The following is an 18375-nucleotide window of genomic DNA, read 5'->3' as shown; positions in this document are numbered from 1 at the left end:
TGACTAAATTAAATACGAGTAAAGTTGTGTTCATCTAATTGGTACAGACTAAATCAAATGAGTGATAAATGTTTATCAAATTTGTACAGACACAATAATATTGAATAAGTGGAAATGTTCTTCAAATTGGGACAAAATTGTATAAGCAAAGATGAGCTTCAAATATATACGGTTTTATCTGTATTTGCTAAGTACACTATAATATTTAAATGAAATTTCAACATATACATGTATGACAATAGCATGTTACTTAAATTTGATTATGTTTCGTTTTATATACTAGGAAACACCAAGAAGATTTGTTAGTATGGACTTTTGAGCCAAAACTGTACAGCATTAAAAAAGAGTGCTTATCCGAATGGAATTGTATCATTTATAATTGAAGCAATATAATTGTTAAATAACAAATTTATTGAAAGTCTGTTTGATTCACTCAGACCAGTTAGTAAAAATGCCTACTCAGCAATAATTTCAAAACAACAATGCCTAGACGTTGAAGGATCAGAAAATAATTTTGATAAGTTAACAATAAGTAAAAGCTATTTACCTGGGGTGAGTGTGTTGCCTATGTGAGCCTTGTTGCTAGGGGTAGGGGCCGTGAAGGCAGAGTAGAACCCGTGGCTGGGCTCAAGGCAGCGCCCCTCTCTGTTTCCATGGTAACTAAGGGAGGTCAGGTGACCAATACTCATATCCATGGCAGCAGCACTAGGCACTTCTATCGTTAACTTTTCACAAAATTGTCTAACAATAATAATAAATTTGATTAAAAAACACACTGCGGTTAGTGTACTCTGCCACAAACACTATGATTCTACCGTAGTATTAAGGCATACATTAAAAAAATGTATATAAAATTTACTCCCAAATTATTAATTAATCACACACTTTCCTCAATCAATCACAGTTCAATCACAGATCAATCTCTCTATATAGCAATACTGCAGTACTGGTAGTCTTAGACTCTGACATGAAGGCACAGTTGCACTGTTTGAAGTATTTGTTGTATTAGCAAGAAGCTGTTTGCCTACCCCTGGCCTGGCTTCCACTTTATATTGTTAAAACAACATTTTCAACTCCATCTCAAAATTGCTTCTCAACTCAAAGTAATGCCATCCCCTTCTCATCTTGCTACGGTCACACCTTTCTGTTGTTATTAATGATTTCTTTAAAAGAACATGTTTGTTTTAAGTTCATTTACTTTGTTTGCAGTTTTGTAACACCTTTACATATGTTTCAGTTAATGTATGGTGCAATCAAGCTGTTAATGTGTTAGTGAAAACAATGACCAAACATGGGCTGCTGATAAATTATAGGGCTAATAAGGGGCCAAGATTTGGTGTGAAAGGATCCCAGTAATTATCAAAGACTAATCAGGAAAGGGGTGGCTTTAATTGATAGTGATTGGGCCTTAATACATGCCTACAAACATCAAAAGGGGTCATTGTTTATACAGAATAGCCACTGCTTCTCAATTTGCTCTGATTGCTTCTTTACAGATTAAAGGGAAATAAGGATTAGATTAGGATTAAGGGACTTTCAGCTCTAGTAGTTGTAGATATTGCATGTGTATTTTGGCTTCATTGAGGTTTGTTGTCTGAAAGACTTAATAGCATACATGTATTTATATCATAAGCTGAGAAATATCACTGTTATTTGCATGTTGGGGGAAAACTAACAGAAACATAATAAACTCTCACATTTCATTGTTAGCATTTGAAAGTAAACTTAAGAAAATTTTGACTTAAATGAGTATTGTTGAACAAAGGTTCATTTTTAAAATGATAGATATATGTTTATGAAATGATTAAATAATCTCAGAGCAATATTTTTTAGTATAAAACTTGCTAGTATAAAATGCTTCTATATAAAAATGTAATTATAATTAAATTTATCTGTTAAATTAACTTTCATTTTGTTCAATAATTTTACAATTTATTCCACAATTAATTTGCAAATTAATTATGTTTAAGTGTGAAATAATGCATTAATAAATTAATTTTGTTCAAACAAAGGTACATAATTAGCAAGATTCCATATACAGCATCATTTATAAAGTTTACCAGAAATAAATCTGAAAGTTTGCATACTAAATGGGTACATTATTACAATAACAACATGTTTTACTAAAAAATTTACCAGGTAATTATATTTTATTATTTACAAATTCAACATCAAATAAACAGAAGTGTGTCTGCACATCCAGTGTTTACACCTTTGCTCATAGATCAAACATGAAAGTGTGAACAGCCTTGATTGCCCTTTAATTGGCCATAAGGCAAGTGTCCCCATGTTATTAAGGGGCAATTAGGTATCAATTTCCAGTGGCCCTGATCTGCTAGCTGATCTCTTGTACATTGATCTGGGATTATCCCTGTGTTTTGACTGCAGTTAGTAAAGAATTTCGGGTTCAGCAGCTTAAGCAGTTATTTTTTTCCCTTGAGTTATCATTACATTTTGTTTGAATGTTGTGAACAAGGATAATATGAAAAATGCATAACAGTGCAGTGTATTAAAAAATTTTGATATTATATTTAAATTAACTTTTGAATTAAAATATTTTAGAACAAGTTTTCAAGTAAAAAATCTAGGCAACAGCATAGTGTATGTAAAAGTAAGTTTTTTTCTTAAATTGCCACTCAGTGAAAATTGGCCCCAAGCAACACAAACACTGCACTGGTAAATTTTGGACAGACCTTGCTCAGATTGCCAATTTCATAGATGTGGGCATATAAGATATGCTCTGGGAAAACTGGATCACTTGCATGTGCATTAAGTGTCAACCCAGAACAGCTAGTGCAGGCTGCTGAGGCTAATCAGGGACGACAGTTTCTGCTTTTAAGAATTTTTTGTTAAAAGGAAGCCACTTCTAAACCAAAATCCACATTAGGCCGAAAGTGTCTTTCCTGATTAGACTGTGCAGATTACACAGGCTTATCTTGGGTGACACTACATACATGCATTAAGACCCGTTTTCCCCAGAGCCCTTTCTCATATTCTTGATCACACATAATGTTGTTAGAATTTTGATATGTTTTGTCAAAATGCTAATACAGCCGCCTTAACCTCCACGTAGATTTTATTCTTAATGTATGATTTTTGGGGAGAATATGGCCCCATAAATATTAAAACGTGAGCCAGGCTCTGAGAAAACAGACCTTAATGCATTTTTGTAAATGTGCAGTCAACACAGGCTAATCAGGGACAACACTTTAAATGCATTTTTGTAAATGTGCAGTCAACACAGGCTAATCAGGGACAACACTTTAAATGCATTTTTGTAAATGTGCAGTCAACACAGGCTAATCAGGGACAACACTTTAAATGCATTTTTGTAAATGTGCAGTCAACACAGGCTAATCAGGGACAACACTTTAAATGCATTTTTGTAAATGTGTAGTCAACACAGGCTAATCAGGGACAACACTTTAAATGCATTTTTGTAAATGTGCAGTCAACACAGGCTAATCAGGGACAACACTTTAAATGCATTTTTGTAAATGTGTAGTCAACACAGGCTAATCAGGGACAACACTTTAAATGCATTTTTGTAAATGTGTAGTCAACACAGGCTAATCAGGGACAACACTTTAAATGCATTTTTGTAAATGTGTAGTCAACACAGGCTAATCAGGGACAACACTTTAAATGCATTTTTGTAAATGTGTAGTCAACGCAGGCTAATCAGGGACAACACTTTCAGCCTGCACATTTTTTTGCCAAGATGAAACTTCAATTAAAAATTTTTTTACATAAAAGCAGAAAGTGCTTTGATAAGCCTGTGTGGACTGCGCAGGCTTATCAGTGACAACTCCTTCCGCACATGCATTAAGCCCTGTTTTCGTAGAGCGAGGCTTGTATAGTTGATATGACCTGTGATTTCAGAGGCCCCTGGCTGCTGCAGATTTCCTGCAGAATGTGATCTACATCAACCTGCAGCTCTCTGATGAGGACAGGGTATGCTAGCATTAGGAACATTTACTTGAAATTACTTTATTAACATACTTGTTAATGAAGTATGTACAGTTTTATACCAGTGTATTTCAATTTTAAAAGTAGGTGCGCGTTATGCTTTGAAGCAACCCTATTCTTGCGCAATATTATAACTGTGACTTTATTTGAAATCTGAATTGCCAGTTTTCTTGATTATACATTTTTTCCGCTCTGGGAATTTAAAAAGGGGATGCGTTTTATACATGGTTGAGCATATAACATGGTTAAGTATGGTTTGTTCGCACCACATAGAAGATACTTTCTGGCTAGCTTATTTAATAGAGTGTCGGACTACCAATCCAATAATTGTGGGTTGTATTCCCAACCTGGCCTTATGAGCCACCTTCTGAGAAAACGGGGAATAATGCTTGTGAGTAAAGTGTCGTCCCAGATTAGCCTGTGCAGTCTGCACAGGCTAATCAGGGACGCCACTTTCGGCTCTTATGGTATTTTTAGTTTCAAGGAAGTCACTCCTTACTGAAAATCAAGTTAAGGTGGAAAGTGTCGTCCCTGATTAGCCTGTGCAAACTGCACATGCATTATGCCCAGTTTTCTCAGAACATGACTCATATAATTACGGTAGTGAGGTCCTGAAATGACTTACTTGGCCATTCTCCAGCTATCTCTGATTTCATGTAGAGCAGTTGTCAGTTGCTGGCATTAGTATGTGCACTTGGCCCAGGTTAACCAGCTTAAATAGGAAAATAGTGTGTAGGTCAACTGACTGCTGTGATTTGACTGAAATACTGTTTACTGTTGATTCATATTTTCCAAGGGTTAAACCAAAGGAGTTTGTGGAAATGATAAAGTCATAATGTAAAAGAAAGACAACAACTTTTAGTATTAATTTTTACGATTATTTTTCACTGTTTGAAGTACTAAATTATTAGTTTTTGGTCCCCAATATTTCCCTAATAACCCCAGGAAAACATAAATTTAAAAAACATGTCTAGATTGTCTGCCATTTACAGATAAGCCTAAATTACTAAATGTTGGTCTCCCATATTTCCCAATTAACCCTGAGGAAACAAAAAAAACCCACCAAGTATACGATTGAAAGATCAGCCCCTGCAGCACATTGTAGAATCTCTACGGACAGATGGGTTTAAAGCGTAAACACTGAACATAAACAGTAATTATATATTCTGCTTTTCACCTCTATCTCTGATTCAAGCAAGCTGTTAAACCAAAACGGTTTGTGGAAATGATTTCATTGTTAAGTAAAATATTGACAACAACTTGCAGTGAACAGCTAAGCAGTCAATGTATTGATAATTTTCACTCTAATTTTTCACCTTTTTAAACCGGTAAATTACAAGTTTTTGGTCACCAAAAGCAAAACAGTAAAATTATTGATAATGTTTTTACTTTTTGAAACCAGTAAATTGCCAGTTTTTGGTCTCCAATATTTCCTTATTAAACCATCATAAAGCATAAAATTAAACAGAACATGTCTACCATTGAGTCGCATTTTGGGCAAACTGGACATAATGCATGTGCGTAAAGTGCCGTCCCAGATAAGCCTGTGCACTTCGCACAGGCTAATCAGGGATGACACTTTCCGCTTTTATGACATTTTTCCTTAAAATGAAGTCTCTTCTTTGCAAAAATCCAATTTTTGCAGAAAAAGTCGTCCCTGATTAGCCTCTGCAGATTGAGCAGGCTAATCTGGGAGGACACTTTACGCACATGCATTATTCCCAGTTTTCTCAGAATGCGACTCAAATAAAACAGATCATGTCTACCATTGACAGATAAGCCGCTACAGCACATTGTCGAGCCTCTACAGCCAGATAGGTTTCCAGCGTAAGGCCTCATTCTTCAAACGTGTTGCTGCCATGCAGTGTGTGGCCCCTCAGAACCCGCGTCCAAACTGGGTCCAGTGTCATCACCTGTTGGTGCAGGCATTGGCAGGGTACCGGATACATCTTGACCCCAAGGACTCCCACGCAGTGCCGGGTAAGAGACTTGGATTAATTTAAAATAATTAATTGGAGCCCTGAAAATCTCACCACGTTTTTGACTTAGCTATTGTTGGATTTGCAGTATTGCCTTCTATGAACTGAGCAAACAGACAACAGAATATGTCTAAGTGAATATGAGCCTGTTGCCTTGACAACTGGGCTAAACACGTTACCACTTAGATACGCATTTAGACGTGTTTGTAGTCCCTTATAAAGTTTAGTTTAATTACAGACCTTTCTTACTAGATTCAAGTTTTAAAGGCTTCATTTCCAACCCTTAGATTCTGATGAGCAGCGAGTAACTCGCAGTCTGTTCAGGTTTTATGCTACTTGCACATAGCCATATTTAGCTCAGCTATTTTATATGAAATATATATAGTGGAGCTATCCTACTCACCCAGGCGTCGGCGTGAGCGTCTGCGTTAGCGTCTGCGTTAGCGTCTGCGTTAGCGTCTGCGTTAGCGTCTGCGTTAGCGTGCAAATGTTAAAGTTTTCGTACTACCCCAAATATTTTCTTTGTCCCTTGACATATTGCTTTCATATTTTGCATACTTGTTTACCAACATGACCCCATCCTATAAACAATAGCATACAACTGTATCAAGCATTTTGACATAATTATGGCCCCTTTTACACTTAGATAATTGAACATTTTGCTTAAATTGCCATAACTTCTTTATTTATGATCAGATTTTATTAATACTTTGACAAAACAACACTTACCTGATTACCACAATGGATTCCACCCAAACAATACCCCAAGCCCCTTCCCAGAATCCCAGAATCCCTTCCCCCGAACCTCCCCCCCCATCATTTAAACATCATCTTATAAATTACCACACCCCAGTCGAGCGCGCTGTCCTTTGACAGCTTTTGTCACTTTGCTTCTGAGTGGGAAAGGGTTAATGCACATACACACAGGCTGTTGAGGGATGACACTTTCCGCTTGTATGGAATACTTCCTTTAAAGAAAGTCTCTTTTGAATGAAAATTCTTTTTAGGCGGAAAGTTTCGTCCCTGATTAACCTTTGTGGACGACACAGGCTAATTGATGAAGATACATTATGCCGATGCATTAAGCCCAGTTTTTCCAGAACGAGGCTTGTATGAGCTGTGTACCCTCCCACCCAGCTCTGAATCAAATAGGTCAGTAAATGTCGCAAGTAAGAAACTTAGTGCTGGGCTGGTTAACCAAGCAATTGGGCCATCAAAAATGTCAGAAGGTTGACTTATTTGAGGATTGTGCTTGGAGAACCGGGCTTAATGCATGTGCCGTAAGTGTTGTCCCTGATTAGCCCATGCAATCTGCACAGGCTCATCAGGGACATCTTTTTCTGCTTTAACTAGATCTTTGTTTAAAAGAGACATCCTGTAAACAAACAATTCCATATCTGACAGTGTTGTCTCTGAGAAGCCTTTGGGGACTAATGGGGGACAACACTTAACTAATGGGGGACAACACTTAAGTAATGGGGGACAACACTTAACTTAAGGGGGACAACACTTAACTAAAGGGGGACAACACTTAACTAATGGGGGACAACACTTAACTAATGGGGGACAACACTTAACTAATGGGGGACAACACTTAACCAAAGGGGGACAACACTTAACTAATGGGGGACAACACTTAACTAATGGGGACAAGACTTAACTAATGGGGGACAACACTTAACTAATGGGGGACAACACTTAACTAAAGGGGGACAACACTTAAATAATGGGGACAACACTTAACTAATGGGGGACAACACTTAACTAAAGGGGACAACACTTAACTAATGGGGGACAATACTTAACTAATGGGGGACAACACTTAACTTATGGGGGACAACACTTAACATGCATGCATTAAGCCCAGTTTTCTCTTAATGAGGCTCTATTCAGTCTTAGTTGGAATTCTTTCAATTGTAAAGGGAATAGAAACCAGGCTATGTTCAAGTAAATACAAGCTTGTGTTGACTGACAGACAGAAAAACTATGGTAGGACATGGTTAATCTAATAAACCTTACTTTTTCACAGCAGTTATATTAGTCAGACCAACACAAAAGTTAAGCTACATGTACATGTAAATCACCTTTCATATGTTTGTATATTTTAACGGATCCCATCAATCTTGCTATCAGGAAAGGGTTCAATTTCCATTCGAGGTGTGTGCTCAAGATCTTAAAAAAAAAACACATATGCCAAGTACTATTTCTTCCCAGGAAATAGACTCAAGAGTGTTTCTATTATTGCAAGGCTTTTGATGCAAGGAAGCTTAAATAAATAAGCACTGCTCTGGAACATTGGTGCTTAAAGTATGTGCATAAAGTGTTATCAACAATTATCCTGTGCAGTCTGCACAGGCTAATTAGAGATGACAGGCTAAACAGGGACAACATTTTCCACCTAAACAAAAAGTACCATATAAGCAGCAAGATTTTTCCCTGATTAGCCTGTGTGGACTGCCAATGCTAATCTGGGTCGATACTTTATGCACATGCATTATACCCCTCTTTCTAAGAGGGAGACCAAAATAGGTTTAACCCTTTCCGTGAGAAGCAAAGTGAAAATGGCTTTTGCAACCAGCATAAAACCAAAATCAGATTTTATGCTGTTTGCTGCTTAGCAGTTATTAAGGGTTGGAAATGAAGCCTTTAAAACTTGAATTTAGTAAAAACAAGTACTTAATTAAATATAAGTTTCTTAGGGACAACAAATGCGTCAAAAAATGTATCTATATGGGAAATGTTTAAAATACATGTATATTTACTTGATTTATGTGCTTTGCAGGTGAGATGAATGGTTGGACTGTGATACAGACACGGGTGTTACATGAGCTGATATACTCCGCCAAGCGCATGGGAAATCTACAGCTGGCTGTCAGGTGGGATAAATTATTATAAGAGTCGTGTTCTGAGAAAACTGGGCATAATGCTTATGCGTAAAGTGTCGTCCTAGATTAGCTTGTGCAGTCCGCACAGGCTTATCAGGGATGACACTTTCTGCCTAAATTGGATTTTTGCTAAGAAGAGACTTCATTTAAACGAAAAATGGCATAAAAGCGGAAAATGTTGTCCCTGATTAGCCTGTGTGGGCTGCACAGGCTAATCTGGGACGACACTTTACGCATATGCATTATGCCCAGTTATCTCAGACCACAACTCATGTACGTACATTTGAGTCACACTCTATGTTAACTGGGCATAATGCATGTGCGTAAAGTGTTTTTCCAGAGTAGCCTGCGCAGTCTACACAGGCTAGTCATGGACCACAATTACTGTCTAGACTTGATTTTACATTAAGAAGAGAATTCCTTTAAACATAAATTCCATGAAAGCGCAGTGTCATCCGTTTGCACAACTGTCTTATCTGGGACGACACTTTACGGACACGCATTTAGCCCCTTTTTCCCTGAGAGCGGCTCATCACTATCTCGGCTTAATATTGTTTGATGCAGATAACGGTATGTTCAAGTGCTTGTTTTCCAACTAATTCCAATGTTGCGTTGTCTGTGGAAGTTTATTTTGCAAAGAAAGGTTGATTCTTATGAAAACATCACAACATTTTTCAAGATTCATCAACTTGGCTGATGAAAAATAGGAATTATGAAAGTTCAGAAACATTCTCAGAATAATTTTTTTTGTTACCATCTGCTAGTCATTTACTTTTAGCAAGTTGCAAATTGCTTACACCATACAGGGCATTACAAACAAGACCATACTAAACTTAAAAATTCCAATTACTTTCAAATCAGTAATGCAATGTATTTGTGAGATTCTGTTGTTGTTGTTTTTGCTGGTTGACTTATCCATGAATTTAACAGTAACTTATTGTAAATATGACAGACACAAATTTGTCATTTGTTTGATTTCAAAATTAGAAATCAACACATTTACATGTGATTGAAAAAGTCATTTTTAATCCCCCCTCCAATTTTTTTTTCATGTCAACGCAAATGGGAAAAAACCTTTTGACATGGGGATTGGGGTTGAATAAGGGCCTGAAATTTGACCAAAAATAAATGGGCCGCGTTCTGAAAAAACTGGGCTAAATGCATGTTTTCGTAAAGTGTCATCCCAGATTAGCCTCTGCAGTCGGCACAGGCTTACAGGGACGACACTTTCCGCTTTAATGATATTTTTAGTTTCAAGGAAGTCCCTCTTTACCGAAAATCAAGTTTAGACAGAAAGTGTCGTCCCTGTTAAGCCTGTGTAGCCTGTACAAGCTATTCTGAAATGACACTATGCAAATGCATTAAGCTCTATTTTCCAGGAGTGAAGGTCGTTCTTTTCCATATTTAGATATCTGCCAGTTCTGCTACACACAGTGTTTCAGCAGGTTTTTATCCCCCGCCATAGGCGGAGGGATATTGTTTTGGCGTTGTCCGTCCTTCCGTCCGTCTGTCCGTCCGTAGCCATATCTTGGAAGTGCTTTGGCGGATTTCATTGAAACTTGGTATGAGTATATATATGGATAAGAGGATGATGCACGCCAAATTGCATTGTACACCATCTGTTAATAACGGAGTTATGGCCCTTTATTTCTTCAAAAAATGCTTTTTTGTGTGTCCAGAGCCATATCTTGGAAAAGCTGTGGCAGATTTCATTGAAACTTGGTATGAGTATATATATGGATAAGAGGATGATGCATGCCAAATGGAATCGAAGACCAAATAAATGAGTTATGGCCCTTTGTATCTTGATAAAATGCTTTTTTGAGTGTCAAATATAACACTTTTGTGTCCAGAAGCATATTTGCGGGGGATATCAATTCAACGAATTTGCTTGTTGTACTAAGGTTTATTCCAAGCTATAATTGTTTAATATGCTATCATGAAGATAATGGAATGTGTAACTGATTGTTTTCAGACACCAACACTGTTGTGTTTATCTGGAATGAAATGTCCATTATAGAAAAAATAGGATTTTGTTGATTTGTTTGGCTGATATCATGAAATATAAGCTTGGCCAAACAACACTTTCTGCCTGGACTAGATTTTAGTTAGAAGGGACCTCCTTAAAAAAAAACAAAGAGCAAAAAGTGTCGTCCCAGATTAGGCTACACATGCATTAACCCTTTACCACATGCATTAACCCTTTACCACATGCATTAACCCTTTACCACATGCATTAACCCTTTACCACATGCATTAACCCTTTACCATATAGTATTTTGACACACGTGTAGTCCCTTAGAAAGTTTAATTTGATGAAAGCATTTTTTTAGTAGATTCAATTATAAAAGGTTTTATTTCAAACCCTTAGATATTGATGAGCAGCAAACAGCATAAAACGTGAACAGACTGCGAGTTACTCGCAGGCTGTTTTGGTTTTATGCTGTTTGCACATAGCCATACTTGCTTTTATTTTGAGTGGGAGAGGGTTAATTTTCAGGTACCTGACAATTCTGCTGCACACTCAGCTGGACTACTTGTCAGACAGTGAGAAACGTGAGCTGGTCACCAACCTGGAAGGGTTCACCGGCTCATGTGAGGGGACCGTCAACACACTGGCCCTAGACTCGGGGGTCCTGGTACCACACGTGCCTCTAATCAATGTGCCGCGTGTCAAGTAAGTGGGTTGTTACAGGCCTTTTCCTGGCAATTTGGGAAAAATGCAATTTTGTGATATGGTATTTTTGGCACAAAAAGTCCACTGGGTTCGAAAAAAAACTAATTAAAAATAACTCTTTATAATAATTCAAATTATGAGAACAAAATAAAAAGAAGGCCTGTTTGATTGGTCTGTAACAGGGTTTCACCTGGCCATTTTGGGAAAAATGCAGTTTTGTGATTGGACAATATTTGGTGCAAAAAGTCCCTTTGTTTTAGAAAAATACACTAATTTAATATATCTCCTTATAATAATTCAAATTATAAAAACAAAATAAGGAATAAGGAAAAGGCCTGTGTGATGACCAGTGAAAGACGTTTCCTTGTACATAAACATACACCAGCACATGTGAGGGGACTGCACACACTCTTGCCCTGGTCTCAGGGGTACTTATACCTCATGTGCCTCTTATCAATGTTCCCCAAGTCAAGGGTTCCCCTAGTCAAGTGAGTTTGCTGTTGTGGGCAGTTTTAAATGTGTGCTTGTAACATTAAAAACATTTTCGTTCTACCATTAAATGAATTTTTAGAAAGAAACTCTGGCTGAAGGATAAACTTGTGTTTGTTTATCTTACTTAAACTTATACTGCTTCTATATGTAGATTGCTGTCAATTTTTTTGGCTTTTAATTTCTGGTCAAAGGTAAACGGCAGTCAAGACTTGTAAATGAGTAAATGCATTAAAATGCATTAATATATTCATACATTTTTTCTTAAATTTGTATACATCCATGCATTTGATACACAAAAGATACAAGCATCTCCATGTAAACCTTTCTTCAACACGTCCGATAAAGTCAAGTACAAAAAGACTAACCTGATATTTTCTATTGACATGATATCCAACTATAAATAAGGATCATTTAAATTATTGTGAAAGTTAGTCTTGAGTGCTTGATAACTCCTACAGACCGTTAGATCAAGTGATCAAAGTAATATTTACAGGGGCATGTACATGTAATATGAACAAATCTCTTAAAATGAATATTTTGATGACTTGGTTGCAAGTTGGGGCGCTTACATGTTTTACAAACATCCCTTGTATTACTTTATCTAATAAAGATACTTAATTGAAACTTTACACAACTAAGGGGGTCATTATTGACAAGGCCCATAACTGTGACTGGTTTTTTTCTCCACTTTTTGGGAAGATAGCCCATGGCTTTGGAATTGGGAATTTTATCGGCATTTTTATGAAATTGGGAAAATAAATTCATTAGCCTTTTTTTCCACATGAAATGTCCACTGATTAGGGAAATACTAAATTTTACATAACTCTTTATAATCATTCAAATTAAAAGAGCAAAATCATATAATACTTCGTTAGATGTAATTGAATTAAAATTGAGATAAAATACGCATTTGACACTTCTTTCTATAAAAATAAAAAATTTTTTTTTTTTTTGAAATTGGGATTTTTTGCCACATTTTGGGAAAAAGTATACTTTTTGGGATTGGGAACATAGCCGAATTTCGGATTTAAAATCGGGCCAAAAAAAAACCTGTCTGATAAAAAAGTAAGAATAGTTAAGAACTCAGTTTAGAAAAAACTTGTTTCTTTCTATCAGTAATGTTGAATTGTTTCAAAATAATTAGGTACTTATATATCAGACATCTTATAAAAAAGTTCAGATAAGACTAACATATATGATTTAACTAAAGAACTTTCATGATCAATATATATCTGAAATAATGGATATACCAAAGATACCGAGCAAATAAATAAAACAAGTCAACTGAAATCCTAGCTGAAGTTGCTTAGCTTCAATGCTACATTGAACATTGAATCAAATTTTTACACAAGTCCTACAATGTATAATTGAAGTCCTGGTCCTGCGTTATGCCAATGTTTCTATATATGCAAAGAGATCGCCATGGCGTAGTGGATATGGTGTCCGCCTAACAAACCAGGGGACACACCTTTGATTCCCATGGTGGGAGCGTTCTTTAGATCCCCCCCAAAATACATCAAGTACTGGTTCTACCCAGAAAATGGACTTGAGAGGTTTTCAATAAGCCATATGCGTTAAATGCAATCAAGCTGAAATAACTAGCTTTAAATTAAACCATATTTGCAGAACATTCAAGCTGTTGCCCCTGGCAACCCACCTGGAGCCAAGGAACCTTCGAGCCCCCGAGGCCTCAGCGTCTGACAGCGTGTTCATATTCACCCCGCTAAACATAGGGGCTGTGGAGCACATGGCTGACAGGCCAGAAGTCGGTAGGTATTGTTCACTTGTCATTGCTTAGCAGCGAGGTGAAAATGGATATATGCAACCGGCTGTAAACCAGAACAGCCTGCAAGTAACTCGCAGTCTGTTCATGTTTGATGCTGTTTGCTGCTCATCAGTATCTAAGGGTTGGAATTAAATTTGATTTTCTGAGGGACTACAAACGCTTAACCCTTTGCATGCTGGGAAATTTGTCGTCTGCTAAAATGTCGTCTGCTCAATTTCTGAAATTAGCATTTTCTTCGATTATTTTCAAAGAATACTATCCGAATAGCAAACAGTTTGGATCCTGATGAGACGCCACAGAACGTGGCGTCTCATCTGGATCCAAACTGTTTGCAAAGGCCTTCAAAATTCGGTTCCAGCATTGAAAGAGTTAAAAGTCTGTATCTGAGTGATAAAGGGTTAACTTTGTTGCAAAAGCACTTATTATCTCAGACAGTTGTAGTTTGAAGAAATCGTTTGAAACTATTAATTTTATGTTGTATTATCATATTCACCCCACTCATTATTGGGGCTGTAGAGCACATGGTCAACAGGCCTTAAGACGGTAGGTATTGTTAATTATTTACTCCTCAGATACCCTTTTTGATGCATTTGTAGTCCCTTTGGAAGTCAAATTCAATTTAAGACATCTTACTAGATTCATATTTTCCAACCCTCAGATACAAATGAGCAGCAAACAGCATAAAACCTGAACAGACTGCAAGTAACTCACAGGTTGTTCTGGTTTTATGCTGTTTAACTTTGATGAAAAGACACTTATTTTTTTCATATGGTTGTAGGTTGCAGAACAGTTTTGAAATGATTAATTAAATGTTTTATTATCTGGCATTTTTACTTGTTACCAAAATTGAAATTTACTCATGGGTTGTTTTTGTAAATACAATCGAAACCCGATGGCTCGAACTTGTCGGCACCAAGAACAAAAGTTCGAGCCATCTATAATTAGAGCCAACCGATTTATAATATGCTTATGTTTACTAATCTGCTATAGATTTGCATTTCCAGTTAAAGAGCTGCTATTGAATTAACAAGAACTGAACATGTAATATTAATACTTCTATTAATCAATATTTTCAAACATTTACACAATTATCAAACAAATATATTGTAATAAACAAATATTATTTAATCACGTTTTTAAGTAGAACATTATGGGTACATGTAAGAACCAGTGCTAAGAAACAAAACATGAGTAGATGACATGTTTGCAGTTATGTGGTGGCTTTAATCAAGTGCTCCTAATTGATTAACAACTTAATCGACTTGAAGCGAGTTCGAGCCAAACGAACAAAAAAATGCGTGAAAACTGTGACTGGGACTGTAAAAACAGTTCGAGCCATTCAACCGTCGCCAATTTGAGCCATCCGACAGAAATATGAATATATAGCAATAACAAAATCAGTGCTTTTGGGAGAGTTCAATCCAACCGGAAACTCTAGCCAAGCGAGTTCGAGCCATCGGAATTCGACTGTATGTAAATGTCAAGTGTTCAGTATGAAACTTTTTACATATTTATGTATCGGTTAATGTAGAACCTTTGATTAATGTACACATTAATTTATGAAAGAGTTTGATCTGCATTCCACATGTATATATGTGTCTTGTTCTGAGAAAACTTGGCATAATGCATGTGCGTAAAGTGTCATCCCAGATTAGCCTGTGCAGTCCGCACAGGCTAATCAGGGACGACACTTTCCGCTTAAATTAGATTTTCGGTTAAAAGGGACTTCCTGTAAACCAAAAACACCAAAAAAGCGGAAAGTGTCATCCCTGATTAGCCTGTGCGGACTGCACAGGCTAATCTGGGATGACACTTTACGCACATGCATTATGCCCAGTTTTCTCAGAACACGATAAATTATATTAATCAGATACTAAAGGACATTTGGCAGGGTAGGTAGAGCCTAACATTCAATATAAATATTCACTATAACTCACTTCCCGCTTTCTCCATTCATAGATTTCAAATGGGTGGAGGGTGACCTGTGTGAGGTGGAGTTAGTGATGTGTAACCCCATGCCAGATGCCTTGTCCCTGTCTCAACTCAGTCTGCTGACGGAAGGGGTTGCCGTGGAAACGTTCCCGTCCAGTGTGGTACTTCCTGTTGCGCCCAGCCTGTACCGGGCCAAGATAACAATGAGACCGACCGCTGCAGGTGAACTCAGTATTGTTGGTGAGTTCACTCATTCTGGTTGTTGGAATATAACATGAGCCGCTCTCTGGGAAAACCGGGCTTAATATAAGATATATAGGATCTGGCACGAGTTGTCATATCATATATATAGGGTCTCGCACGAGTTGTCATATCATACCATATTTTATTAAACGAGTTCAGGAATTTTGTTAGTAAGCGAGCCTTTGGTGAGCTTACTAATGAGTTTCCTGGACGAGTTTAATATAATATGGTATGAAATGACAACGAGTGTCAGATCTTTTTTATGCCCCCGGATCGAAAGATCGGGGGTATATTGTTTTTGGACTGTCTGTCATTGTATGTGTGTGTCCAAAAACTTAACCAAAGCTTTAACCTTGGTCATAACTTTTGCAATATTCAAGATAGCAACTTGATATTTCGCATGCATTTGTATCTCATTGAGCTGCACATTTTGAGTGGTGAAAGGTCAAGGTCATCCTTCAAGATCAAAGGTCAAAAAAACAAATTCAAAAACTTTAACCAAAACTTTAACCTTCTTCATAACTTTTGCAATATTGAAGATAGCAACTTGATATTTGGCATGCATGTGTATCTCATGGACCTGCAAATTTTGAGTGGTGAAAGGTCAAGGTCATCCTTCAAGGTCAATTGTCAAATTTATGGCTTCAAAGCGGCGCAATAGGGGGCATTGTGTTTCTAACAAACACATCTCTTGTTATCACATGCTTTTAAATGATCAAATAAGATAAATATTTGCGCAAACATAATGATAAATACCGAATGTTGTTTACATTTCGTGACGCCATTTGAGCAAAATAACAAAAAGGGATTGGTCAATCGAACGAAAACTAAGCCAATGAAAACGCTTTAAAAGTATATTACACATGTGTAAGATAAATATATTGGTAATGGTAATATTACCGGTACATGTGAAACAGGGTATGGCATGTAATAAAGAAATATCTTACATTTATAAAACCGGCAAACTCTGTGACTTGGTAATATATGTGAGCCTAACTCTGGGACATAGGGGCTTAATGCAAGTGGGTAAAGTGTCTTCCAAGAAATAGCCTGTGCAGTTTGCACATGCTTATTAGGGACGACACTTTGTGGTTTTGTGGACTATTTGTGTGTAAGGGAAGGCTCATATCAACAAAAATCCAGTCTAGGCAGAATGTGTAGATTCTGATTAGCCTGTGCAGATGGCACGGGCTTATCTGGGACAACTCTTTCTGCACATGCATAAAGCCCTGTTTTCCTAAATCAAGGATCATTTACATAAACAAGTCACAGAGTTGGCTAGATGTATACATTTAGGAACTTTAATTGTAATGACACCCACATGGATTGTCATGTATAGAAGATAGTTATGCACATCATGATTAAAAGATACTTGTCAATAAAGGATAAAAAGAAATGTGTTTGATTGGGTTGCCAACATACCAAAGTTCTCTCCTGGCTTACAATTTTCTTTAGCCAAAGCTATCATGGAATGTTGAAACTCTGATCATTTCCACTATTTGGGGGCATTTTATGAATAGTTATTAAGCTCTACCTACCCTGCCAAATGTCCCAATCATAGACCATTTTTACCTGGAGCATGTCCTCAAATCTAGATCAGCACATAGATGTTCAGAAGAAAAATTGTATCGCATTAATCAAGTGTCAGGTTCCCACACAAAACTGTATTGATTTCTGAGAAACTGCAAGTTACGTAACTGTCCCATCATTTCTCAAATTTATGGCATTCACACAAAACTGTATGTAGTTCAGGCAACTGCAAGTAACATGACAGTCCCAGCAAAAAATCTATGGCATTAATTGAATTTCAGGCTATCACACAAAACTGTACGGAGTTCGGAGCAACTGCAAGTTACGTGACTGTCCCAGCATTCCTCAGTCACTCTTCAAGATTGTTGTTACCTCGGCTCTACCCCAGGCACACCTGTCCACCTCATTGCCGTGCTCGGCTGACTTTCTGTCGTTCGGCGAGGGTCTCAATGTGGTCACCAGCGCAACTGCCGTGTTGTATTGTGGACAGAGGTGAGGGTTTACAGTGTATTAGAGTTTGTTGTATTGTGGACAGAGGTGAGGGTTTACAGTGTATAAGAGGTTGTTGTATTGTGGACAGAGGTGAGGGTTTACAATGTATTAGAGGTTGTTGTTATGTGGACAGAGGTGAGGGTTTACAGTGTATTAGAGGTTGTTGTATTGTGGACAGAGGTGAGGGTATACAGTGTATTAGAGGACGGTTGTATTGTGGACAGAGGTGAGGGTTTACAGTGTATTAGAGGTTGTTGTATTGTGGACAGAGGTGAGGGTTTACAGTGTATTAGAGGTTTTTGTATTGTGGACAGAGGTGAGGGTTTACAGTGTATTAGAGGTTGTTGTATTGTGGACAGAGGTGAGGGTTTACAGTGTATTTAAGGACTG

At 37.3% G+C, this 18375-nt stretch overlaps 1 protein-coding gene across 4 annotated transcripts in view; it reads left to right on the top strand.

Annotated features, from left to right (window-relative positions):
- The window catches only part of LOC127858513 (trafficking protein particle complex subunit 9-like), a 63315-nt gene that overhangs the window by 20552 nt on the left and 24388 nt on the right, over nt 1-18375 (top strand). For all 4 annotated transcript variants that reach the window (XM_052395712.1, XM_052395710.1, XM_052395711.1 and 1 more), the window contains exons 10-16: nt 3883-3954; nt 5745-5949; nt 8731-8824; nt 11334-11510; nt 13629-13771; nt 15748-15960; nt 17775-17985. In XM_052395712.1, the coding sequence (XP_052251672.1) occupies nt 3883-3954; nt 5745-5949; nt 8731-8824; nt 11334-11510; nt 13629-13771; nt 15748-15960; nt 17775-17985 (1115 nt within the window). The remainder of the gene's footprint in view (nt 1-3882; nt 3955-5744; nt 5950-8730; nt 8825-11333; nt 11511-13628; nt 13772-15747; nt 15961-17774; nt 17986-18375) is intronic.

Source organism: Dreissena polymorpha, chromosome 14 (assembly GCF_020536995.1).
Source record: "Dreissena polymorpha isolate Duluth1 chromosome 14, UMN_Dpol_1.0, whole genome shotgun sequence".
NCBI classification, from domain to species: domain Eukaryota; kingdom Metazoa; phylum Mollusca; class Bivalvia; order Myida; family Dreissenidae; genus Dreissena; species Dreissena polymorpha.
This window is presented reverse-complemented; position numbering and strand designations above follow the sequence as displayed.